General features: G+C 40.8%; 3 protein-coding genes and 1 non-coding gene across 15 annotated transcripts; 2 read left to right on the top strand and 2 right to left on the bottom strand.

Moving 5' to 3' along the window:
- The first annotated feature begins 77 nt into the window (after nt 1–77).
- Nucleotides 78–1,048, top strand: LOC143344582 (uncharacterized). The gene is made up of 3 exons (XM_076770755.1): nt 78–346; nt 402–708; nt 801–1,048. Exons 1-3 carry the CDS (start codon nt 340–342, stop codon nt 1,027–1,029), a joined length of 543 nt encoding a protein of 180 aa, XP_076626870.1. The 5' UTR covers nt 78–339; the 3' UTR covers nt 1,030–1,048.
- Nucleotides 1,049–1,345: 297 nt separating this feature from the next.
- On the bottom strand, nt 1,346–1,438 carry Trnai-uau (transfer RNA isoleucine (anticodon UAU)). Its single transcript is given in 2 exon segments — nt 1,346–1,381; nt 1,401–1,438. It is a non-coding gene; the product is annotated as a tRNA-Ile (tRNA).
- An 88-nt stretch (nt 1,439–1,526) lies between these two features.
- On the top strand, nt 1,527–8,480 carry Tmf (TATA element modulatory factor). 7 transcript variants are annotated; one of them, XM_076771769.1, is made up of 11 exons: nt 1,527–1,667; nt 2,721–4,753; nt 4,853–4,960; nt 5,123–5,401; nt 5,480–5,818; nt 5,893–6,105; nt 6,262–6,408; nt 6,485–6,877; nt 6,959–7,196; nt 7,283–7,397; nt 7,680–8,480. In XM_076771769.1, exons 2-11 carry the CDS (start codon nt 2,733–2,735, stop codon nt 7,964–7,966), a joined length of 4,140 nt encoding a protein of 1,379 aa, XP_076627884.1. In that variant the 5' UTR covers nt 1,527–1,667; nt 2,721–2,732; the 3' UTR covers nt 7,967–8,480. The 7 variants fall into 7 exon arrangements, with proteins under 7 accessions (XP_076627884.1, XP_076627881.1, XP_076627883.1 ...); XM_076771766.1 differs by having other exon boundaries at nt 1,551–1,765; XM_076771768.1 differs by lacking the exon at nt 1,527–1,667 and adding an exon at nt 1,760–1,893.
- A 525-nt stretch (nt 8,481–9,005) lies between these two features.
- On the bottom strand, nt 9,006–24,844 carry Nonc (serine/threonine-protein kinase Smg1). Of its 6 annotated transcripts, none has more exons than XM_076771759.1 (16): nt 24,733–24,844; nt 23,476–23,787; nt 23,190–23,413; nt 22,852–23,104; nt 22,631–22,760; nt 20,817–22,143; nt 20,564–20,720; nt 19,869–20,397; nt 19,543–19,730; nt 15,364–19,455; nt 14,913–15,186; nt 14,585–14,847; nt 14,185–14,461; nt 12,106–13,993; nt 10,948–12,012; nt 9,006–10,854 (listed from the first exon to the last, which is right to left on the bottom strand). In XM_076771759.1, exons 2-16 carry the CDS (start codon nt 23,751–23,753, stop codon nt 10,670–10,672), a joined length of 11,130 nt encoding a protein of 3,709 aa, XP_076627874.1. In that variant the 5' UTR covers nt 23,754–23,787; nt 24,733–24,844; the 3' UTR covers nt 9,006–10,669. The 6 variants fall into 6 exon arrangements, with proteins under 6 accessions (XP_076627874.1, XP_076627873.1, XP_076627872.1 ...); XM_076771758.1 differs by having other exon boundaries at nt 23,476–24,485; nt 24,733–24,768; XM_076771757.1 differs by lacking the exon at nt 24,733–24,844 and adding an exon at nt 24,417–24,707.
- Between the last annotated feature and the right edge of the window lie 1,434 nt (nt 24,845–26,278).

Genomic DNA, 26,278 nt, shown 5'->3' with positions numbered 1-26,278 from the left:
AGATGGTCGAGTTCGAAAATACAATATGAAACGCAACGGAAACCAATGTTAGGAATTTTTTAACTTGCCAATCGTTCCCGCCAAAAAAGCGGGAACGGCTCGACGACTGTCCGTTATAGATGGAAAAACGAAAGCGACGGCCTCGACGCAATCTGGAATGGCAGGTAAATTAAATTTCAGAAATATAAAAAAACGAGTCACGGAATCAGTTAAAAACGTTGGCACGAAACGATCGATTTGTTAGTATCTTCGAGAACTGAGACCAAAGAAACGGAAACAGCTCGACGACCATACGACGTAGACACGGAAACGAAAGCGACGGCCGTGACGCGATCCGAAATGGAGGGTAAATAAAATTTCCGAAATAAAAAACGAATTACTGAATCAATTTGATTCGTTAGTGTCTTCGAGAACCGTAACGGAGAAGGATGTCGGTTCATCACTGGCGATCGCCCCCGTCAAAGAAGCTGGGACAGCTCCGGGACTATCCGACGTAGGATCCGACAAGCTGGTGGAAACCGATACGATCGAACGAGCTGCTAAATACGTGGGAGATTCGTCGGATAAGATCGCGGAAACAGCGAGCAAAATGGGCAAACGAGCTCACGAGCCTATCGGCGAACAAGACGTTTCAGGCGATAGAAGCGATATCGCGGATCTTCGAGACGAATGCGATCCAAGCTGTTCTCGACGTGTTTCACGAAGCAAGTATAGTTTCTCCGATAGTCGGCGACACTTTTAACCATTTTGCCCCTACCGATACATAATTTTTAAGTATTTTATATGATTCCTGTAGAAAGCAAAAAACGCAAACTCGAAGAAAGACAAAAGTTGGTAGATGCTTACTTACTAAACAGGGGTACACGTTACTTCGACGATGTCTGCACTTGTTCCCTTTCCTGTATCCTTTACGCCATGAAAAACGATTCTTTCGTGACGAGTATTTTAACGTCTGTCGCCTTATTCACGCTTGGGCTCAAACTTTGCTCGGAATTAGATGCTTGGTACTTGCCGACTCGGCTCTCATAAAATAAATTACAAGTAAATTTCATGTGCGATACATGCAGTGTTTTTATTTCTACTTTATTATCGTTGCTGTTATTACGATTATTATTTTTATGATTTAGAAGCTTTCAAGGTTATCGGTGTTTTTTTGTGAACTCGATAAAGATTCTTGTACCTTTATAATATAAATCGAACACAAAACGCATTTGGCATACATATATGTATATTTTATTAATTGAATATTATAAATGCAAGTGTTCGAATACTTTTGCGTATGAATGTACATCAAACATTGGTAGTTCTGGTGTTAAGAAGTAGAAATTTTGAAAGAAAAAAAAACTGCTCCAGGTGAGGCTCGAACTCACAACCCCGGCATTGCTCACTAGTCACTGTCTTATAAGTACCGTGCGCTAACCAATTGCGCCACTGGAGCTGTTGGTAACAACCTTGCTAACAGTGTTTTTCTTAGACACGACCACTAATCGAAAAAATCATAACATTATGAAGTATTACACGTACTTGATCATGACATATGTGGATGTGCGTTGTTAAACGAAAATATTACTTAACGATTGTTACGTGCGTATACGCATATGAAAATGCAAGCAATATGGCTTAAAGTAAACATTCTGTTGACGCGTTGAGATATGTACGTCAACGATGTAGGTGAAAAATTGGTTAGATTCAGTCAATTCTAGTGTCATCACCTATTCAATTCGTTCGTTCGTTTGTTGTAAAAGAATCGCGAAACATTGAAATGGTAAAGTAAGATGTCATGTTTCGTTGTCGTTAAACAACGACAATTGCATCTCGTCTGTTTTCTAAACCGATTTATTATGTGTTATCAGCCGATTCATGTACATAATTGCTGTAACTCATGATGCAAAGGTAACGTTTACGTAATAGTTCGTTGCATCGTTCGTTTGTCGACAATTATGAAGCATACAAATGTTATTCATATTTCTAAAAGGTACTGCTTATAACGGTATCGAACTTGGTTGTTGCTTACTCAGCATCTATACATTGTTAAAAGAAATTTCTCAAATGTAGAGTATGACACGCATATATGGCGTAGGTATGGGCATGCATAGATATGTGCACTTTAGTGCACACTGCTTATGCACATACTGTATATACGCTGTTGCGTTTTGACGTGTCGCTACTGCCATCGTCTTCGTTTTGGTCAATTAAACGTGTTTTGGACTTGCAAATGTTGTTTGCATAACGTTAAAAATTCTATTTATTTTGATAATTAGAATACAATACATATCGACGTATAGCAAACGACAGTTAATCAATTTCAGACGGCCTGTACTTTTAGTTTTCTCATTGTGATCATAGATTTTAAGAGAAGAAAATGCGACCTATAGCCTTTCTTTGTGTTTCGTCTCGATTACATTACCTTTTTCACTATTTGTGTAATTTATTCTCAATCAACTATATGAATTTACGATTCTACATTGATTGTGCAAAATAATATAGCGTTATAAAGTGTAAGCATTATCACGAATACTCTAACCTCTATCGTGCACTTTGCATTTGTGGAAGAACAATTTTTTATTCAGCTTCAGTGCGTTAATATGCAAAGTAAGTTACTTTCGTTCCTTGGATTGCTCATATACAGTATAATCGTTATCAACATTCAACAAAAGTATTTTATTCTCAATTTTAGCGCCACCATCGTATGCTTTTGCCCATTCTCGTTTTAATTTTAGATACAATAAAGAATGAGCTGGTTTGATGCCACTGGGTTTGCCAACTTGGCCAAGTCTGCTTTGAAAGAAGCCCAAAAAACTATCGACAAAGCATTGGATATCAAAGATGAAGATCAAAAATTTGTGGAAGGCCTTACAGAGGATACAACAGACTTTTTTGCAGCCTGGGGATTGAAAAACGATGAAAATGTTGATCAAAAAGCAAAGATCGATGATAAAAGCAAGGATTCTAAACATGAAACATCGAGTAGCATATGGGGCAGTTTCAGTGGATCCTTCTTCGAAACTTCAAAATTAAATGAAGAGGAAAGTAGCCAGAACCGTATTATTCATTCCAAGTCTTTACAGAGTACATCCGACGGAAATGGGCAAAAATCTAGGCTTACATATTCATCATCTTTCTCAGAAGATTACAGAGGTAAAATTTCAAGCCCATGGAAGGATTCCAAACATACAAGCAAAGATTGCAAAGAGGACACTGTTGACAAAGCCCATAACGATGCTTCTCAAGATATTACCAATGCATCTATTTCTGACTCTTTGAAGCAATCGGATCCACTAGAGATAATTACTTCAGACAATACAACTTCCGACGAGGACGACAAAATGAAAGATTGTTTGAATATCAATGTAGAGAAATACGACTGGAGCGAGCACTCCTTAGATAAAAATGATGCTATTGTTATAAACGATCAAAGTGGTGAGTCAGAATGCGATAAAACCGAAACCTGCGAACACAGTTCGTGTATCGATGACCACGCGTTGAACAGAATGTCATACGTGTCGTCAGAAAATGATAAGAAGAGTTTGGAAAGCGTCGAGATTCTTGGTTCCCGATCCAATACCGATTGCACTACCACACCAGAATCGGATAGCAATTCCATCAGTAATTCAGCAAGTCCTTCTGCTATGGGTGCCAAAGTGAATTCCGAATCGGTGGAGATATTACCAGACAGTCCAGTTACATCTCCAAGTTCTGTAGAAATTTTAGGGGATTGGAAAAGCGATAGCAGTCCCTATCTATCCCCAATAAATCCAAGGCGCAGCGATTCATCTTCCGTTTTGGATAGAGGCGATTCAGTGACGCCATGTTGGGAAGATAATAGCGCGGCGCAGAGCGGAAGTAAAGAAGAAAATCGATTGTATCCGTCGTCTTCCGATATTTCCCCGTACGAATCGCCGATGGAAGAAGCAAAAACTCCGCACACCGATTCGTTTATGAGCAGCGTAGATAGTTCATCGTCTACGGGGACGTATCCTGGAGGATCGATTACATATTTAAGCAAAAACTTATCATCGTCCGGTGCGCATAACGTGAAGTCTCTCACGTCAGATAGCGTGGAAGTGATACCATACCCGGATGAACCAGACGAAGCGAGTTTGGCCGAAGATTCTTATACCTCTGCCTCGGAGAATACGCTCACCACGATATTGGAAACATTTCAGCAGAAGGAGCAAGCTAAAAGTAAAATCGAGATTCCCGTCAGCGTTTCTTGTTCGGACGATAAACAAGCTTTGATGAAAAGTTACGCGGAAGTTGGTTTAAATTTAAGCTTGGACTCCCTAAAAGAGAAACATAATTTACATCTGCCGATCGAAGCAATCACCACGCAGCCTATTCGTAAATTGACGGAATATCTCGACGGAACGGGCAAAAGATCTGAAACTGATCGAAATAGTCTCGGTCGGCTTTTGAACGCTGCTATAGAACCAGTGGAACCGAAAACGAAACAGCACTCTGCCGAGAAAATTATCCTACCGCATCCATTAAAGTCGGACACGTTAGAAACTGTGGATCAGCATTTAATGTCAATAGACTCGAGTTGCGAAGGAACCTCGAATGAAACTAATTCAGAAGATAATCTATCGTTAATGCATAAATTAGAAGAACAAATTTCAGAGACACCTTTGACGGCTAGCTCGTACGTGAAGACAATGTTAGCGGATGCAATGATCGAAAAGGGTGAGATCATCGAAATCGAAGAACAGGCCGCGGATATGCCTAGAGAGAATTCACCCATTTCCTCGGAAAGGTATTTGATAGACATACATGTTCTACTAAAGCATTAGATAATTACATAGTTTCCTGCGTACTCATCCGAACGGCATAAGTTTCATCTTGTTTCTTATAGTCGGTCCGATCTGGTTAAAATTGGTTCAGATCAAACGAGTGGTCACACCAGTGGAGACGAATTAGAAACTACAACTTCCAGCGACATTGAAATCATATCCAGGTATAGGTACGACTGTAAAACAGTAATTAGGCGTAGCTTTGTAACGTACTATACTTTTGTTTGTGTGCGCGTGTGCATGTTGTGCCTTTTTTTTTATGCCTTTTTTTACGACTGTCTGACACGATTTTCAAACTTGATGATAAATAACAATTTATTTTATGGGAAAAGCCCAAATGGCGATTCGAGTTCGACGCACTCACGGCAAAGTCTGGTAAAGGTACAATCGGTAAAAAATAGTGATCTTTTGACGAAAACTTTAAAAGCTAGAGAGCATTCAAGAGGGTTGAGCGAAATTAGCGTGGGATCCGATGAAGGAAACATCGAGATAGAGACATTGTTAAAGCGTGTACAGGAAATGACAGAAATATTAGAAGCTAGAGAATCGAAGCTTCTAGACATGAGCAGAATGAACATGGAATTACACGAGCAAAATATCAATTTAAAAAAGTATGTTCTGATACACGCGACACATGGTTCGATTCATTTGTCTTTCATTTTGTTGATTTATTTCTGTATTTTACATAGGCAGCTCGACAATTTTGAAAAAAATGCAGAACAAAGTCAGCATTTGAATCAAATTGCTGACGAATATACACAACGATTGTCCGCGTTAGAAAAAAAGTTTCAGCAAGCGATACGGGAACGAGATTTGTTGAGGAAGAACTTGGAACAGTTAAAACTGGAAGCAGCTACGCGTTTATCCTCCCAAGAGATGTTTAGTTTGAGCGCCGAGAAAGACGAAATCATTAAGGAGCTTAGGGAAGAAGGTGAAAAGTTGAGCAAGCAACAGCTTCAGCATAGTAATATTATTAAAAAGTTACGAGTCAAGGAGAAAGAAAACGATGCTTTAATAAAGAGTCAGAAGTACGTCTTCATCTTTCATCTTTCAAGGGTAATATTATCTGTGGTAATAGTGTTTAAACGTGGAACGTTTACAGGGAACAAATGGAAGAACAGACATCAGAATTGGAACGTTTGAAGAGGTCGTTACACGCGAAAGAAGAAGTCGAACGATCTCAAATAGAGGCTGTTCATACATTAACGGCGAAAACGAAAAAACAAGAAAAAGAAATTTTGACATTACAAGAAAAATTAGATAACACTCTGCACAGGATGGATGCCTACAAGAAAAGTTTAGATGCTGCGAAAATGTAAATAAAGTGATTTAATCAATCTCTTTCTTGAGTATATTGTTTGTAATTTATTTTCGCAGAAACAAAACAAAATTTTTGTTAACTTGTTCCCATTTCTTTCGCCTTTGTAATCATTCAGAGTTATACGTTAATCAACGAATTAATATATTTTAGAGATTTGACCGAAACTAAGAAACTTCTGACAGCAACAGAAGCGGAACTAAAAGAGGCGACAAACAACGCTGGGGAATCGTGTCAGCTTCTTGCGCAAGTAGAAGAACTGAAAGTTAAATTACGGGAATCGGAGGAAATGCGTGTCAAGTAAATATCTTACATAGTCCTCTAATAAAGTAATTTTTTATGCTACTAGCTCGTCTTTCCCTTGTCGTATGTTTAGAAAAGAAGAGTTTCTTAAGCACGAGAACAGCGAGCTGCTGAAACGCTTAGAAGCCGCCGAGGCTAGAAGCGAAGAACTTTCGGAATCGGTATCGATGGCCACGAAACCATTACTAAGACAGTTGGAACAGCTTCAAGCGAATTTGACGCACAAGTCCAACAGCTTCATGAAGCAGGAAAAGGCATTATCGGAGAAAAATATCGAATTGCAGACTAAAGTGGAAAATTTAATTGAAATGGAACGCTACTTGAAAGAAGAAAATGTTAACTTAAAGTCGAAAATATCTCAGTTAGAATCGAAACTCACTGCTAAAGAGACTGAAAGAACGCGACTACAAGAGTCGTACAACGAATTAATGATAAAAAAGGAGAAACTAATCGAACAGAATGTCCGGTAAGGAAATTTCGCTTTTGGAGTATTTAGATCAATTCAAATCAAGAAAACGTACGATGAGTATTGATGTTGCTTTTTCAGTCATCGACAAACTATAGAAACACTTACGCAGTCACATTCTTCGCAAATAACGGAGCTGAACAAAGAAATTGTGGCGTTAGAAAATAAACTAGCTGTTGAGAAAGCAGCTACGGACGCAGAAAAGAAGAAAAATCACGCGATGTCAGAGCAACGACGAAACATTGGAAGCAACGAGCGACTCAGTTCTACCACTGATATAGAGGAAGACTCGGTGGATGCGATAAACAGTATTTGGCCGGTAATATATTTATGCAACACTATTTAATTGTCATATAACGTAAGCTAGAGTCTAGAGAATTATGAATTGAACTATTGTAATTTTAGTTATACCATTCTGAAGACAATTCGGAAAGGTACCCGGTGTACGACGGTATCAGAGCAGGATCGAGTAGCACTTCCATATTTGAGAATTTGCAATCACAATTGAAACAAAAAGATGGTATGTTTTCAAATATTTGTTGGCGATACATTTCTCAATTTTATCGATCACACTGTTCAACAAATTAAAATCTGTTATTGTTCTGTAATATCCACTCGGTGTTCCTAGTTAGAGTTCCCCGTCTCAAGTACATATCCGAGACCAAAATTGTACTATGGGCTTTAGTTTTCGAAAAACGCGAATGTTTGCAAAAAAAAGCAAAACAAAATTCATCAGCGTTATCCTCAGTATATTCGAACGATTTCGTACTCGACGGAATTAACGTAATGGATTTTTTTATAGGTGAAATACAGCAACTTCAGTGGGAATTATCGCGTCGTAATACAGAACGAGATGCACTTAACACTGAACTGTCTACCTTAACCTTAAAAATCGAAGAATTGAATAGCAAAGTTTCGAATATTATGGTTTTGAATGAAAGTTTGCAGGAAATACAAACACGATACGACGCGTTGTTACAAATGTACGGAGAAAAAATGGAGGAAAATCAAGAATTGCGTTTAGATCTTGCAGATATTAAAGAAATGTACAAAACGCAAATTGATCAACTTCTAAAACGAGACACTTGAAATTGTTCGCTATTAATACATCCTTATTGATTCATTTAAGTTTTATAGATACGACGACACGTTCTTAAATAATGTTGCTATTACAACGAAATCGTCGAGGTTGGTTGAAAACGATAGGGAATGGTAGTAAACTAATGATACCAATTATTAATCTGTATAAAATTACTTTAAGGAAGTATCGTGAAAGTTGCAATTTAGTTACGTTAAATTAGTTTTGTGTTTTACGATCAATACTTTTGGGAGATTCAAGCTGGTCATGTTAAGTTAGACAATTCAAACTCTTGGTTATTCGTAATTATAAATCGCGTTTGTCAATTTTATATTCCACTTATTTAATGTTTGTGTAAAATTGCAAAAGGTGCAGGTTTGAAGTTCCGTTCACTCCGCAGTTATCGCTGTCGTCAATCGATGAGCGACTCCCAGACGAATAATCGTTCGAATCAATCTCCGTTGTGTACGTATATGCGCGCATACATGTATATACATCGTGTACAAGTAGAGTAAGAAGGCAAACAATGTGATATGAAGTATAATATATCTTTTAAAGTTTCGCATATTGTAATATACAATTGAATTACAATGTAATTTATTAAAAAATTACGTTCGTTTACTGAGAATGGTATCTTTTTTGTAGCTACAAGCGAGATATCGAAAGATTAAAAATTTAAGGTCGTAATTTTAAATTGGGAGTTGAGAACTTATTGACACATAAGTCTGCACACACGAGCGTACACATACATAGGCAAGTAAGCAAGCAAGTAAAACATGCAGGCAGACAGAGACTCATATTCAATAAGAATAATTACGTATCGGAAAAGAAGAATGGACATCTAAAAAAATTGAAATGGAACGGTGCGGAAATAAAGTAGCCAAAACGTACTGATCGAAAAGGTGCCGAAGAAGATCACATGTTGGGGGAAAAGGAGATACAGAATGATGATTATCGATGGGTTACCATATCGAAAATAAGAGATCCAAGGTTAAATGAATCGTAGGTAAGAATGTTTCTGGAAAGAGTAATTCAACCGAAGGGAATAGATCATTTTCATTATTTTTATATATACCGCAAACTTTATTGGTTACAAAGTGCGACCTTCTCTCTGGTCCTTTCCCTCGTAACAAACGGAAATAAAAAGAAAAACGAAAAAGAGAAAAACGCGAGACGTTCGAGTGCTCTTTCGAATTGATGTATTTTTTTTTTACCTATTACGCAAAAAGAAACATGTTTCTTTCTCTTGAGTATCTGCAGCGACATTCACGTTTTCTACTTTGCGTTCTCTCTATTTCGAACTATCGTAGATCGGCGATCGATTATTACGACCGTTGTTACAGAGGCGCGATGGTACAATGTTTGTTAATCAAATGATGTTATTACAGAAAACGGTGGACAAAGACTTGAAACAGGCGACTGTTTGCCTTGTGCGAAACATTGAAATTGCAGATTTTACCGAATAGTAAGTGTAAACTTTGCATAAAATGTAAAAACTGTTGAATTCGAGCGGAAAACTAGCCAGGCATTAAAATTATTACTATTACAATAATAAGAATCAAACAAGGACATATATAATGCGTCTACATTATCGATGAAAAATTTAGATACATATAATCAGATTCAAATTCATATGCACCTTCTACTTCGGAATGCAATAAAAGCACCAATATTGATAATACATTAAATTGTAATAATGCTTGGCTTTTCTTTCCGGCGTCTCAACAATGAACCTCGTGTTATTTTATACAAGACTCGATAGTGACGTCGTTGTTGGTCCCGCTGTGAACTTCTCAAACTCTAAATCTAATCACTCGTTAACAGTGATGATACACACGTTCTCCAAAAATTGGTTTACAGTCGTAAGACTCGACCCCGACCGACCGATACGTACGTTTGCTAAGATACTAGGGAAATTTTATGAGTGAATCGCGAAATAAAATAAATTTAAACTCGGAGAAGGACCGTTTCTTCGAACGAATAACGTTCGTGGTAGACAACGCGTCATAGATGTTCTCGTTAGAGTCTCGAGTGTCGTCACCGTCGACGCGTTAATCGTCATCGAGTTTCTCCGCATCGTCGACTGAACTTTCAGTCGTCTCGTTATTCCAAAGATGCGACAGATTCTATGCTTTTCCCAAATCTATCGTCAACATTTAAACATTAAAGCCATCCCCAACGCGTCAGCAAACAGCGGATCGAATGAAAAATAACTGTCGTTCAATCTTGTGACGATAAGTGCCGTTGACTCTTTCCTCGAATGTGCTTTTATTTGTATTGCACATCGGTCCACTTTTAATAAATAATTATTGTTTGGTAGTTGTTTAAATTAGTCGCTTTGCGAAAGAAAATATGACGAGAGTACGTGGACTAGTGGAAACTAGCAAAAAATAAATGGACCTCTATGGAATTGCACGGTACGTGGTGTAGACGAGAGATTATTGAGATAATCATAGAATCAGTGCCAGAATCGAAGTTCGATCGTGAGTCGCTGATCGCGCAGGATTTTTCCTTGTATTTAGGCACGCGTTGCCGAACTTGTACGGCATCCTTGCGGGCATAGACTTTCTCTTCCAGGTGACGACGAAGTTACTTCACACCTGGTCGAACAGAGAGCTGGCTCCATCGAGCGTAGAGCGAAGGACGGTACGAACTCTAGTACCGTGTGTAACGAGCATTGAACCATCGACGCGATCGCGTCAACCTCCTTTCGTTCAGACCCACGGTGTCCAACCCTCGTACAAAAGGGCTAAATTGTCGGTGCTCTGAGCCTCGCGTATCACGTACTCCACCTGTTCGGCCGTGGTGTATTTGCGTGTCGGATGTGGATCGCGTCCTTCCAGTTTCATTCGTACGCGACGCCATACGTTCAACGCGTAAGCATTCCGCTCTTGAACTGCTATATATACGAGAATAAAAAGAAAGATAAGCGATGGTAACGAATGGACGCTTGCGCGTCTAAGATATACGACCAATAATAAGTAAATTTTACCTTTGCCCGTAGTTGGATCCCTGGCCAACGGAACTCCCTTTTTCGGGCTGTAACACACACCCTCCTGCCTGGTCAACTTTCCTTTCTTTTTTGTCATAACGACGGCCGAAGTTTCAGTCTCGGTCTCGTTTTCAGTTACAGTCTCGGTCCCAATCTCGTTCTCTCTTTCTCGCCCCTTTTCATTCGCTTTCTCGGTTTCTTTCTGCTTCTCTAGCAGTTTTCCAGAATTCGTTTTCCTCTCGTTCGCAAACTCTAGCAACTCGCTGTACAAACTCGGCACCGTGACCGCCATATTCTCCAATTCTTCTTTAATCGTTCTACCTCTAGTTGCGTCGAGGCTGTCTGATTCAAGTTCCTTGACGATCGATGACACGCTTTCGGTAAAAGATCGATACGACGAGAGAAATTCTTGCAAGCCGTCGATATTTTCTTGCTTCGTCATTGTTCGCAATAAAATCCGTACGTCCCACATCAATATATGATGTTCGGACAAGACGAGTTGTAAATTTCTGACCTGCTCCCGCAAGTGTTCTTGAGCAGCCAGCAAACATTCTTGCTTCTCTTGTAGTTCCTTCTGAACGTCCAATATCGCCTCGGAGATAAATCTTTCCGCGTGCTTCAACCAGTTAATGTCAACGTTGCAATCCATTTGCAGCAATTCGACCAGGCTCTCTTCGATCGCGGTAACGGTAATGGTTAGATTCATTGTTAAAATACAGCTTTCTTCCCAATGCTTGACTAACTTGGCGAAATTCGCGTCGTGCGTCACGCTTTCCGACGTTCTGGTTCTTAAAGCCTCGTAGTGCAATATAGAATTGCACGTATTAACGACACTGGACGCAAGATTTTGCTGCCGAGTCAACTTCTCGCAAGAAGAAAGCACGGCGTTGTCAAACGCGGACATTACTTCCCCGAGGGCCGGATTTGCCCCCGCGGCCCACTTCAAACGTTGCACCGCACTAGAGACAAGATTTTGTTGTTGCTCCCGTGTTTCGCATACACGGGACTGTAGACTCGAGAGCGCCGCGGCTGTCTTTCGTAATTCCAACATGAACGCTGAACGATCTAAGAGCAACAAAAACCAACAAGAAATGAGTCGAGAAGAAAAATAAAGAAATAGCGAAGTACAAGTTAAAAACGATCAAACGGTATACTTACTCAAAGGATTTAGTAGATTGAGGTTCGATCTTAAGAGCAAGCTGTCTTCGTGCAACCAGTGATGAGCAGTTAGCTGTAGCTGAAGTCTCTGCATGCTTGCTCTCGCCGCCTCAACATTTTGCTGAGCTAATCTACTGCTTTGTTTTCTTCGCCAAGTGCTCTCAAGGGTGCTGCTAAGTGCGCTGGCTTGTGCGAGCACAGATCCCGAGAATGATCCCCTTTTCAGGCATAAATCAACAACCTTTCTACACAGTTCCTCCAACGAGACCTTACTCTCAGCTCCGATGTCCCTCTGTTCGATCTCGGTGGTAACGCTCAATCCCATTCTTTGCAATAACAGGCAAAGCGCGATGGCAAGTGTTTGAGAAGTAACACCAAGCAGTTGCCTTGATACGTAATCCGCTGTAAAGATTCTTATCGGTTTATTAAGCCTCTCGTCATCATAAACGTTAGCTAAGCCGCCCTTGAATGCGGTCGCGATATCTCTGCACATCATAAAAAACTCTTGTATAGTGTGCAATCGTTTGACCAGAAATATGTCCTCTAGAACCTGGCAGGCTGCCTTGTTGAATATAGGTGCGGACATTTCCTTCGCTTCCCGAATTTGGTCGATTTTTCTCCACGCGCCTGGAATATCGAGCGTACTCAGAGTAGCTATCAACGCGTTGCCTTCCATTTGGAGTTTTTCGAATAATCCGTTAAAGCCCATTAGTAACATTTGACCGGGGGTCAAAGTCTCGTCTTGATTCGGTTCCTGAATCTCAGCCGGTCGGGACAGCAACGCTTCGAATCGCAATCTCATGTTGTTCACTACGCTTTGTATCATCGCGTGAGGACTTTCCATTTCCATAACAGTGAATCTCAAATGCATCTCCAACTGTCCCAAAATTTCACCGAGCGGTACGCCGGGTGACACAATGATCTCGGTCAGTTCGCCGATCATCCTGATCACAGTTGGCTCTTCCGTTATGATCGTTTTCATTGCTTCCGGTAGAATAATGGTGTGAAAATTGTAATTAAGCTCCTGCAACCCCTTGTAGATGCAATCGGATCCCCTTAAGCACTTGAGAACGATAGATATCTTGGGGTCGTTATTCGCTTTGTGACACTCGGGTATCAAGCTGATCAACTCAGCGATTAACGATGACATGAGACGCATTTCATCTAAAAACCAATCCCCTTCCCTAGATGTAAGATCAACCAAACAGTCACCCGCACACTTTGCAGCACCTTCCATCATCAAATATCTTTTATTTAAAGCACACAGAGCAGTTATGTTAACACATTCGAGCGCCCTTTCTGCTCCTTTTTCTCGCCTCAAGAAACTCTGTATCTGCACTCTCGACTCTGTGTACGCTTTTTCTATTCGACCAATCGATTCAGGCAAGCCCTCCGACACCATTCTTTCGTACGCTTTCTTCAATCTCTCGTTTGCCTCGTTCAGAATACCTTGCATCTGATAGGAGAACGTTATTATTTGTTGCACTTGCTGACTATTCGAGCTCTTTATCGGATCGAAGGTATTTTCGAACTGTGCCATGACTTCGCGACAAGCCTCGACGCTTCCGGAATTCAAGAGCTCATTGGCCCAACCGTGGTAAAGAACCGTACGATGTTGCGACATAATGCTTAAAGGATATAGTCTGCAAATTGCCGAATACTGACTTAAAAGATCCAAACAATTTCGTATCAAAATTGACTGTTGAGTAGCTAATTGTGTCAACTCGTTTTCCGATTGCTCGCATTGGAGAATCATTTGACTTTGACCAGCATTCTGCAAAAATTCCTTGACCAAATCGAACACCACATGGTCCTCTTGATTGGCAGACGTTCCCAATTCTGCTAACCACTGTCCCAATTGGAGACCCCTGACCGCCGATAGTGCCAACTAAAACCGTGACGCTAAGATAAATTTCTGCTCTGAATAAACGAAGCGAAAATGGAATATAAATAAATAAAAGTAAAAAGAAATACACCAGTTGCACGTACACATGCGCGAAAGCGCTGGCACCTACATAAGAGTTGCGCGGTAATGGCAAATGGTTGTAGTAAATATCTAACGAAAGGATATCTGCTTACATTGTGCATGTTAATTTGTTTTTCACAATCTTCTATTCTTTCCTTTAATCCAGTTTTCGCCTTTTCGTGAGCATCGCGTGCTCTTTTAAAAGAGTTGTAACGCTTTATCACCGAGTACAGCGGGTGATTGCGTCCCATTGCCTGTGCTTCTTTGACCAAAGCGAGCTGTTGGTGCCTGTCTTGTAGCAAATCCTGGCACTGACGAGTGGCGTCGATCGCGTCCACCCAGCAGTTCAAACGGTGACACAGAGCCGGAAACACTTTCATCAGTTCATCCCTATGAGTCAACGAATTTGGCAGTCAGTCAGTCTGTGTAATCAAGATCGGAACTTGAAGTCGTTCCTTTAGAAGAGAAAAGATAACGCTTTTACTTGCTTAAGCTGATTATTGGTTTACCAACCTATTTGCCAACCATGCGGCACGCATCTCTGCCGTTCGAACGGCAAACATTGCCCGCGTAAGTTCCTGCTCCAATTGTTTTCTTCCTATACCTGTGCATCTCGCTCTAGCTTGGCACGCTCCATAACTCGCGATACTGTTGTCTGCACCAGCTCGCCAATCCACCAACGGGTCGTATACGAATGCCTCGAGTAAAGTAAGCAGGGTTTCGCGTCCTCGACGCATCACTCGAAGCGTATGTTCGCAGGCTAGACGGAATATACCCTGAAAACGGAACCACGTCACATTTTCAATATACGCAGACGGCTAAGCAAACGTATTGATCTTACCTCGACACCAGTTACCCCTAACGCTGTTCTAATGTTAGGTGTCATTCTGAAGGGCACCTTTTCCGGAACACGTAACGTTTTTCCTTTCTCGAAGCAAACGTTGTAATCGATATGTACAACTTCTCCTGTATTCAGGTCGACCAACACGTTGTCCAAGTGTCTATCACCGAGACCAATGATGTAACCGATAATCGACATCACGGCGACCGAATAGGAATAATTTTTGGTTGCCTGCCACCAACTTCCAGCGCTTATGCTGTTGCACCAAATCTCTCTGCGAAGACGATAGGAAAAATTCGTTAGTACTGTGTATACAGTAATGCACGATTAACTATTATTGATCGACAAAGAAATAGAATGATTATAACAGATGCATTACTGTACATGGAGATGGATAGATAGGATAGTTAAGGAAGTAGACGAAAGTTTTTGCCAACTGTTTAAAACTTACTTTGCCAATAAATCCTTCGGTGTTTCGGCCATTAACTCGGCCAATACTTGCTTCAAAATTTGAATGGGCCATTCTTTCCTGTTCTCCAAACCGATACCTCGTTCTTTCAGCAACGGCGTCAATTTATTATAGAACAGCTCGGACGGTCGCAAAATTGCCGCGCTGCCGGTTTTATTGGTCATCGCGTTCTCCCTTTGTTGCCATCTTTTATAAAGAACGAACAAGGGCGTAACGCCGTCGACCCATTGTATAAGGCCGGATCGCGGACCTAACGGTATAACCGAATAATGTCGTGCCCTGTACACTTGTTTCGAATCGCCTTTCTTCGACATCATGGTGTTGCATATATTTAAGAACTGCATAATTCTCTCGTCCAAATGAAGATCTTCTAATCCTTTGAACAGATACGTGTAAACGTGTCCATCGGAACCATGAAAAATTAGCTTCTTAGGCTTGGTCTTGGTCGGCAATATCTGGACGTTGTTATCAACGGATTGGATGGTAACGACTTTATTATCGTTGGCAGCGACACCCGGCATCGCGATACACGTATTTTTTAGGTTTGCCAACACCGGACTGATATCGTTCATAGAAAGAGAATAAGCAGCACGTCTGTGCACGCGTTGGGCTAATTTGCTTTCCAGCTGCTTCAATGACAGACTCGCGATTTGTGGCTTCGCAGGGTTCTTGGGATTGGTCAGCTTGTTTATCGCTTCCTCGATCGAGGGACCAAACTTTTCTTGAAAATTCTTTTCGTGCGGAGTTTCAGCCGGAACGGAGGTCATGGCCGAAAGATTCTCCAGTATGAACGCTACCGGCTTCAATATAATCCTATGCTTTTCGGCGATTAAACTGTCCTTTTCTTCGGTGCACAACCAAACGTTGTCCTGTACCTTTTGCACCTCGATCTCCAACTGCTCGAATCGCTTGGAGATCTCGGTGTGATGCTGGCAAAGGGTCGCCAACCATAGCTCGTCCCACAGTAACGTGATACGACGCAATTCTTTGACCAATATTTTTATTTGTTCCACGGAGTCCTGGACTCTGTTCGAGAGACAGTCGGCTAATTGCGAGAAACAACAGTCCATAAATTTCTCGTGCTCGTCCTGATATTGATATACCGCGGCCGAGTTCTCGCCAGCGATCTCATCCTCCTCCTCCTCCTCCTCCTCTTCCTCAACCTCGACGACCGCGTCTTCTTCCTCTTCGCCCTCCTCTTCGATAAAACCTAAATCGTTCCGTGCGGATCGACCAGCACCCGTTTTCTCATAGAGAATCTTATCGCAATTTTTCCTCTGGCCGGAAACCGCTCCCACCACCGCGGGAAAAGTAATCAAGTGCGGTGAATTCTCCGCGACTCTGCACAACAACTCCGAGACCCGTGTCCGTACATAAGACTCGGGATGACTGAGCCTCGAGAATAACTGCGGTATTATCTCCTTCCATGGGGCCGTCGGTGTCGACGAAAGTCCAGACTCGAGAACATTTTGCAACTCTAGGGCATGTTTCACGACCAGACGTAACAATCTGAGCGTGGCCGTTATAGTGTCGCAATGATTGGTCTCCTTGTTCGCAGCTAGTTGTAAATACTTGAAATACGCGTTCGCGGATAGCTCGTAATACGAATAAATTCGTTTCTGTGCTTGTTTCCAAATATCAACAAGCATCCCGAGACGATCGGAACTCGCGCGACTCAATACCGAAACGCTTCGTAGCTGATTCTCTATCATATCGGACGTATTTACATCGTTGGACGTGTCCGTTATGTCGCCCTCGTCTTCGGGTATCGTTTTGCTTTGACTCAAAATAGAAAAGATCGCGATCATGTCGGTCTCGTCCGTGTCGAACGGTAAGAGATCCCGTATGGTCGTCCTGTCGGAGTCGGTCAGTCGATCGGAATTCGAATTGTCCACGATTTTTCTTCCCCATTTGTAACACCATCCGGCAAAGCTCGACCACGCGACTGGCAAATCCGGACATTGATTTACACCGAGCTGCATCAGTCTGCCAATTATCATGTCCGAGGTAGGTATAGAGTCTGTAGTCGGTCCGAATAGCTTGTTCATCAAGCCGTCGTTGTGCACAGCTTCGAATTCGAGCAACTGATCCAACTGATTGTTCTCGTTACTTCCGACTTCTTGTTGGATCCATTTTCCGAGAGTAAGCAGAAGCCTTGTTCCGTTCTCTCGTAAATCGGTCGATCGTTCTCCATCGATGATGGCTCGCGATATACCAAGCGCGGTCGCGCTGCATACTTTCAATGCTTTATCGACGCGCCCCATGTCGTATAATAATTTTGAACATTCGCGGAACGCGCGCATATTATTCTTTGACCATTTCACGCGCATCACGTTCATCAAGACATCGTCGGTGGCTCGATCGAAATCTAGATCTACGCGTTCGAATCGTTCCTCGGCCCTCTTTCCTTCCTCGATTCGACAAATCTCCCGTTCGGATCGCAAGTAATTAAGAAGTTCACGTTTCGCCAGCTTGAAGTTGCCTTCCTTGCGGGCTGTGCGAACAATGTGCAACCGTAAATCGGCTACCTCGCTCGACAAAGTATTACCGCTGCTCGGTCGTCCTTCGTTGCAGTCTTTCTCCCTTGCGCTACCAAAATATTCCGACCACCATAGAATTCGTGTCAGAACGTTCGAATCCATACGATCGATCTTCTCGGTCTTGTACAATTCGAACGTGTTCTCTTCACGACCGGATAATAACAAGCTCTTCAATCCGTCGGTCGAATATCGTACCAATATCGACTCGGTCAAATATTCCGATGGTAAGTTTCGAAGACCTTCCTCCATGGTTTTAGATGCTACCCTTCGACACCGTGTTATCTCCTCCTCGAAATAATCCTGATAATCGTTTGCTCGAATTCTGAGCGCAATGTTGGTCAGCGTGTTATTGCATTCGCCTAACGTTTTTTCGCAGCTCCAATTCCCGGTTTTCCCGGCTCCGTTTTCCAATAAATTCCAGTCGGTCAGATCGTCGAGATATACCGTTTCGTCAACCTCGAACATCTTCAAGCACCTTGCTCGTCGATAATCACCGTTCTCTATCGATGTCTGCTGTTCGAGATTTTTTTCACGAGAAAACATCTCAGCCTCTTGAAGCTTCCACGCTTCCAGTCGAGACCAATCGCTGACCGCTTCGTAACACTTGGACAGCCGTTGCATGCAAAAACCAAGTACCTGATTGTCCCCTTCTGGCCTAACGCTTTTTCCTTTGCCGTCGATCGAAGAAGGATCTTCGCCTTCGCTAACACTGTCGATACCGATACCAATACCGAGACCGCTACCAACACCACCGTCGCTCTCATCTTCCCCCTCTTCATCTTGCTCCGTATCTTTTACCGATCGATCGAACGTGGCTCGTGTTTGCTCCTCGATGATCAATTTGTAAGCCTCTGCAGCGGATTCGTAGTGACACGCGGCTTCTTCCATCGCGGCTTTCAACCACGGGAATTTTCTTTCCTTTTCCTTGGTGTAAATATAAAGCCCTTGTAACGCCTCGGCCTCTCCTAACATTACCATTGCTTGCGCTGTACAAAGAGTTGCCCTTTCAAATTCGATACCCTGCGTATTATCGCTGTTACTCAAATCCTCCAACAATCTTTGGCTGTTTCTCAAACCACTACCAGCCAGTCCCGAGTGCAGCGATACCACGCACAACGCCAGTCGAATGCGATTCAACCATTCCTTGCAAGTCGATTTGTTAGTACGAAAGAACGTTCTGACTGGTTTTGATAGCGGCGATAGAGCAATCGCGCAACCTTCTGCCGCGTTGTGTATGGCTCTTTCGAGATGCTCGAGAAATTCGATCAAAAGTCGTACACGAGTATGCTCGCTCAATAGATGATCCAAACTTCGTTTCTCTTTTTTTGTTACTTCCATGCTATATGATATCTCGCGCGCCAATGATTTCAGAGCACTTTCGATCGACGTGAACGTTTCTTGCGGCTTTCCTAGCGGTGTACGAAGTTTGTTAGTCACGCAATGTTGAGCCGCCTCGAAACCGGCCCAAAAATATAAAAAGGATCGATTCGCGAGCCCTAGTCGGTACATCCTTCTCGTAGTTTCACTCTCAGACCTACAAATATATTGGACAACGTGTTACTCAAATTCCTATTCACTGTTTTACAGTTCTCTACCATCTGTGTCAGCATCGCATACTTACACGATTGGCCAGCAAAGTGTAAACATCTCTGATAATCCGAACGCATCTAGCTGCTGATCTTGCAATAGAAAAGCCATGTAAGTCTTAAAGTGTTGAGCTTGCATCTCTCCATTACTGTTCCCCCGCATGTGCAGTCTCTGAGCAAGGATTACAGACTCGGTCGAATAATTCTTAATCCATTGATGTTTCTATAAAGAGATAAATCGAATCTGACAACTAGAGTCATCTAAGCACAGTAGACCGAAATTATCGGTATGCAAATGAAACAAAGAGCGCCTTTATTATAATGTAAACTCTCTTTCGAGAATGAATCTTCTTCATCTTACCTTTGTTTCCGATAGCAAGCATTCCTTGTTAAGTTTCGGTATTACTATATTCAGAGGCACGCACGTTAAGAACGAACCATATTTCTCCCGAACGACTTCGTCGCACGAAGTCAAGTGCAACGTCGCCAAATCCACTATGCATGAATAGATTTCCTCCCTCCATGCAACATTCTTCGCGCTCATCAACATCTCGAGAAGTTCACAAACGGCAACAGAAATATCGCGATCGATGCTAGCTCCGCTAGCAACAAGACTCGACAGAACGTTCTCATACTCTTTTGTTTTACTCAGTATACCGATATAATTTTCAGATTGTACACAGATTTCTTGCATCCACGTCGACAGCAGTAATAACGTTTGTTCCGGTGTATATTCGTTGTAACTCTTGGCTATTAGATTGAGAATTATGGAAAGATGGCCGCTGGTCGGCGACGTAGTAGGTACGTCCAACGCACCCGGAAACATATCTATCGGACGACAAGCGGTAGTTCCAGTTATTAAACTCGAACTCGGCACAAAGTGATTATACCTGAAATAAAAAAGACGTAACGTAATGCCGAGCCAGCAACAAAAGTTACAAACTACGGTTGTATAAATTCCGAGCCCTTAAAACTTGGTACTCGAAGCTTATTTTAATACTAATTGTGCATCGTCTCGGGCCGTTCTCTTCCCTTTCCTATGTTTAAATATTTTACCTGGAACAATGAGCGTATAACAAATACAAGATACTGTATTGCAGGAATGGACTGCTCACTGACAAGCTACTTTCGTACGGCTTCAGTTTCACCGCCAACAACTCCAAAATGCTCGGCTTCAATGCCCACATGCCGATGATCGAATTGCTCGCATTTGCTACAAAACATTGCATAGAAGTGTGTCAGATCAGTCTGTAATCTTTTTCGAATCGATCATCATTTAATTTTTATCCTAAAACGCTCGCACATTTACCTATATCGGATAAAGCACGCAGCAAGAAAATAACCACGATTTCCGCATCGTTCTTTTTATATTTTATGTCGTCGACTAACGGATTGTCTGCTACCAAACTTTCAATATCCACTAGGACAAGCTTATAAGCGATCTCCAGATCGGACAATATATATCGATACGATTCCTGTAGTAATGGAATATTTTTTAAACTGAGCAGACTGTGATACACTCCGAGACTGGCGTTTTGAATAGAAATAGAATCGCGAAATCTCAGTTTGAGTAACACCGAATCCTTCCCAAGCAATTTGTGCACTAATTCCAGTGGTAGGTTCGCCGAGACTTCTTTTATTATTTTCGAGATAGTATTCAACATCGAAATGATGGTATCGTCCCAAAACACGTTGATTCTTTTCAACTGAAGATCGATAAACTTGTAGAGTAACTCGTGATTTTTTGTAATGCGACTTTGAAGATGTCCCAATAACAGAAAAGCGCATTCGTTCGCAGTTACTATTAATTCTTCCTTTTCCTCCGTTAAATCCAGAGCTTTTTTCTTTTCTTTCAATTCCAACAATCGTACAACATTTAACAAGGGCTCCTTCTCTTTTAACGATGTCTCCTTTTCGATGCTTTGTTTCAAACTGTTTATCTCGTTTTTATCAAGATTCAACGATTTAAACATTTTAACTACATCCTTCTCGATTAACTCGGACTTATTGGAATTAATCGAAATGATACTTGTATTTCTAATACGTTTCAACAACTCGTCAGCACTCTCCGGTGTAATAATGAAATTTGAAAGCCAAGTTTCATTACAATCGTCCAATTCGATTGCTTTCACAACTGTTTTCAACATTTTTGACAAACAATCCGATAAAAACGACCATTGCACGTTCGGAGTAAGATTCGGATTCAAATGCTCGGATATACTTTTCGTGACCGTGTTGAACACTGAAATCAGAGACGTGATACGAAGGATACATTCTCTAGGTGTCGGTGATACTTCGTCTCCAGGCGAACTTCTGCCGGACTCAGGTAAAGTCAATTCCTCGTCGTAGCTTTCCATGTCCTCTAAAAATTGTCCTAATAATGTTAAGGTGAATTGCAGGTCTGCTATCCAAAAGGTTCGCAATCTCTGTAAACTGCGGCTAGCGTAGCTTGCAATTGCTTTTTGCTGAGTTGAATCGATGTGCCAGCCGACCAATATGTCAACTGTATCGCGAAAATGGTTTGAAAACGTTTCAGGATAAGATTCCATTATTAACAATATTGCATCTACAGTTGCTACCAGTAAATCCGATCGATCGACATTCTCCAGTGTCGATTGCAGTTGCGACATCATTAACTAAAAATAAAACAAAAATTACGTATCTTTATTCATTGTACAGTGACCTCTCTTTGTATCATACATATTTTATTGTATCATATACATAGAATGGCCTAATAACTTTCATCACTGTGAATATCTCAGTTATTTTTAGAGATATGGAAAAACTTTATTTATAAAAGCTTTATACTGCAGAGAAGGTCATAACATGCTAGCAATAATATTTTTGTAGATGGAAGATGTCTGGAAATTTTAAGGACATTTCTATTTATTTTTTTAAGACATGGTGTTAGTAGAATAATGAATGTTTAGACAATTTCAACAGCCTTCTGATCTTAGAATCTTAGAATCTTAAAAAACACTCGGTAAATATCATACGGCCTAATGTGTATCAGGATCTGCCTAAACTCGTCGATATTTGACGATGTTTAACTATCCGAATCGAGTAACTGCGCGTCTTTAATAAATGCGCGATATGTAAAAAAAAAAAGGAAAATTTAAATACCACTGAGAATTCTTTTAGCCTCGGTGCCTCTGCGTCAATCTTAAAAACTTCAACAAACGATTTGATCAAAAGGCACTTTATATCGTCTTTCCGTTCCAATGAATACTTGTTGAAAATCCAATCCATATATCTGCAAATACACATCCGATGTTATGGTTAAACCAAAATTAACCTCACTGGCAAAAACAAACATATAAGTCTTATAAAACTTTCTCAATTACCGTTTAAAGTCCTGTTCAGCTGCATACCCAATACGACCTAGACATTTTGCGACTTGTTGTTTCGCGTCTGGTCCAGGTCCTGTATGTAATATATCCAATAGGCTTTCACAGATAACATCTAAATTTCGTCTTATATATCTCTGATTTTCAGGTGCTATTATTCCTTCCTGTGCTTGCTTGCATAGCACTATAAAATGGTCATAATCATCTTCTCTGCACAATCTCCTCAGGAGTTTAGAAATTCTAGAATCTTCTGTAACAGATTTGTAAATGACTTAAGCGTGTAAACACGATACAACTATTATATTTCAAATAGTTTTGAAAGTAGCAATTCAGACCATTTATTCTCTTATCGTCGTAATATTTTCCTTGTGAATTCTCTTGATTCTTCAACGATTCTTGAAATTTGAGTCGAGTTGTAGGGTAATAGCTGGTTTCTGAGTTTGAATCTCGGTCAATGGATGTCTTTTTAAAAGCTCTACCCCGTAATGCACCTCTGGCACGATCTCCAGAGCTCCCACCGCGAGCCATTCGAAATTCATTTCGTGGAGCACCGCCGATTCTGTAATAAATTATACAAAGTCCAGAAATCCATTGGAATAACTAATCATGAATATATTTTACCTTGGCTTGAATCTGGAAAAATTATGGTCGGAGGAATAATTGTTTGTGCTTCTATGACAAATGACCAATGTGCCACGTGGAGCATTAAAATCGTTTATACTATAACTGCTTAAAACATTGACTTCTCCCTTCTCTAATTCTCCAGCTCGATTGTTACCAACAGATTCTTCCTGTATCTCCAAACACTTAGATCCACGTAGCTTTGTGCTAATATTAGAGTTCCCACAGCTATTCATTACATTACTGTGCAGACGATCTGCATGACCTACACTTTGCATATATAATGTGCTATACACATACAATAATAGTCATCTATAATAATAAATGATAAAGAATTCAAAAGCACAAATATTATATAATAAAATATATTTCGGCATCAAAGTTCAAATAGATATTGTGTATTGTTAAGGTTGGACCATTCGCAGCTACATCTTTGGTATATAGAAAAAAAAGAGCTTAATGATCAGAAAACAAATAACCAAGAAAAAAAAAAAGAATTGTATTACAACAAATCTGCCAAATAGAAACGATTATATTTGCTGCATTTCTTGTAAACACACACAATAAATTTGTTCAAGTGAATAACTATAATATTTGCTAGTTCAATTTTCATAAAAATCACTTGTTTGGAAAAACACTTTCGGACACGCATGGAAAATACATTGATTTTAGGTCGATCATATTTCGTTGAATAAAGAAAAACGAATAGTAAAATAATATGCGTAACAAATCCCTCGCGCGTCCGAATCCAACGTACACCGTGTCGACAACAACAACCGATCAACAGAGAATCTACACAAAAATTTACAAATTGACGAACACAGAATTGCAACACGACCTTATTCACGTATTGCTTTACGCGCGACAGATTCTTCGGCGTTATCCAAAAATCATACGTCCGACTGTTCAAATTAAACTTCGTTAGATATATAGAAGCCAACCACACGGAGTCGAAACGGATCAAACATCATTTACGAGCGATACCTTCCACGTTATTCGTGACGTACACTCTGTAAACAGCGAATATTTTGACATTACTTTCTCACTCTTAAAATTCTTTCTTTTAAATTCATCGAAAGTTGTGCAATCAAAAGCAAAAAACAGATAGAAAAAGGTATAAACGAAAAGAAATCAAGTAGATCAACTAATGAACACGCCACATGCGTTCTAAGCACTAACGAATGGACTAACGAGGGCAAACCCACGCTATACACGCACAGAAACACTTATTTGCGAATGATTATGAAGATTTCGTACCTTATACATAAACTAGGAACTTTAACTCTAGCTACATATAATTATGCTACACTCGTCACTTATATGGATGTAATGAAACCATGTGCAACAAAATGATGAAGCAACGAAACTTGAACCAATGTAAATCGTTTGAATAATATTCTGATCGATTCTATAATCTAATTGGTCTGGATCGACCAATACAGCCAAAATTGTTCTACGTATAATTACCAGTGATTCAATCACCGAGCAAATACATTTACGAAATGTACAGTAAATATACACAATGATGCATAACTATTCTTACCGATGTGCAATAATACTTTTCATTTTTCGTTTATAATAATTCTATGTGTGTAGTAGTTTACAATGGTCGAGTTAATACATCGATTAACAATCAAAAATAATCAACTAATTATTAAGTAATTTAACGTGATTTTATTTTGTAATTTAAGCTACATTTTTCTTCATACTTTCAAACAAGAATCATGAATAATCGCAATCAATTTCATCCCCGAAGTCAATTGCTTGAGAATGAACCTTTAGTAAACCGTTTCTCCCTCTACTTTCCTCATCTTTTGTTCATGACGTTACATTTCGTGGTAACCATGTTTTAGAACGAACTCTTCGTTCAAAAAACGATGACTTGAAGAATTATAGAGACTCTTGAAGGAGAGCAGTCAGTTTACCTTTGTCGACTTTCCGAAACACTACAAGCTCACGTACATACGCGTGATCTGTCATCTCTGGTATAAACCAGAGATGCCAGACGAAGCGCCGAGTGCACCGTGGACACGTCTCATGGGAGTTAAGAGAGGCAGGCTCACATTTGCCTTCTTTAACTCGCTTATGCCTTTGCTGGACTCTGCTGACCATCGCTTATATTTCTGACAACCTATAACGATTACTACTGACTTCTGCTAACCTCTGTTGGTCTTTGCTGATCTCTGTCAGCGTGTGCTCGTCTCTGCTGAACTTTCCTGGCCTCTGCCGAACGCTACTGATCACTGCAGGTATTTCTAATAATGTATAACGATTAATACTTACTACTGCATGCCCCTACAAGTCTTTGCTTGCCTTTGCATGTTTCTGCTTGCCTGTGCATGCCTTTGCTGGCCTCTGCTGAACACTGCTGACCACCCCTGATGCTTCTGACATCGTATAACAATTACTACATGCTACTGTTTGCCCCTGCTGATCTCTGCTTGCCACTGCATGCCTCTGCTCATCTCTGCTGCCTGCTGCTGACCACCTCTGATGCTTCTGACAACATATAACGCTTACTACTTGCTATTATTCGCCCCTGGTGATCTCTGCTTGCCACTGCTGGCCTCTGCTGACCACCGCTTATATTTTTGGCAACGTATAACGTATGCTGGTCTCTGCTTGCCTCTGCACACCTCTGCTGGCCCCTGTTGACCACTGCTGACCTTTGTTAACAACTCCTGACATGATGTATATGTATTAAAGCTTTGTATAATGTAAATCTATAGCAATAAATAATATAATTGCAAAGAATTCTATGTGTTCTCGTCACTTTTACCTTTCTTTTCCTCTCCCCATTATT

This window comes from Colletes latitarsis, chromosome 8, assembly GCF_051014445.1.
Source record: "Colletes latitarsis isolate SP2378_abdomen chromosome 8, iyColLati1, whole genome shotgun sequence".
Classification (NCBI taxonomy): domain Eukaryota; kingdom Metazoa; phylum Arthropoda; class Insecta; order Hymenoptera; family Colletidae; genus Colletes; species Colletes latitarsis.
The sequence above is the reverse complement of the archived record's forward strand: the minus strand, read 5'-3'. Positions and strand labels throughout refer to the sequence as shown.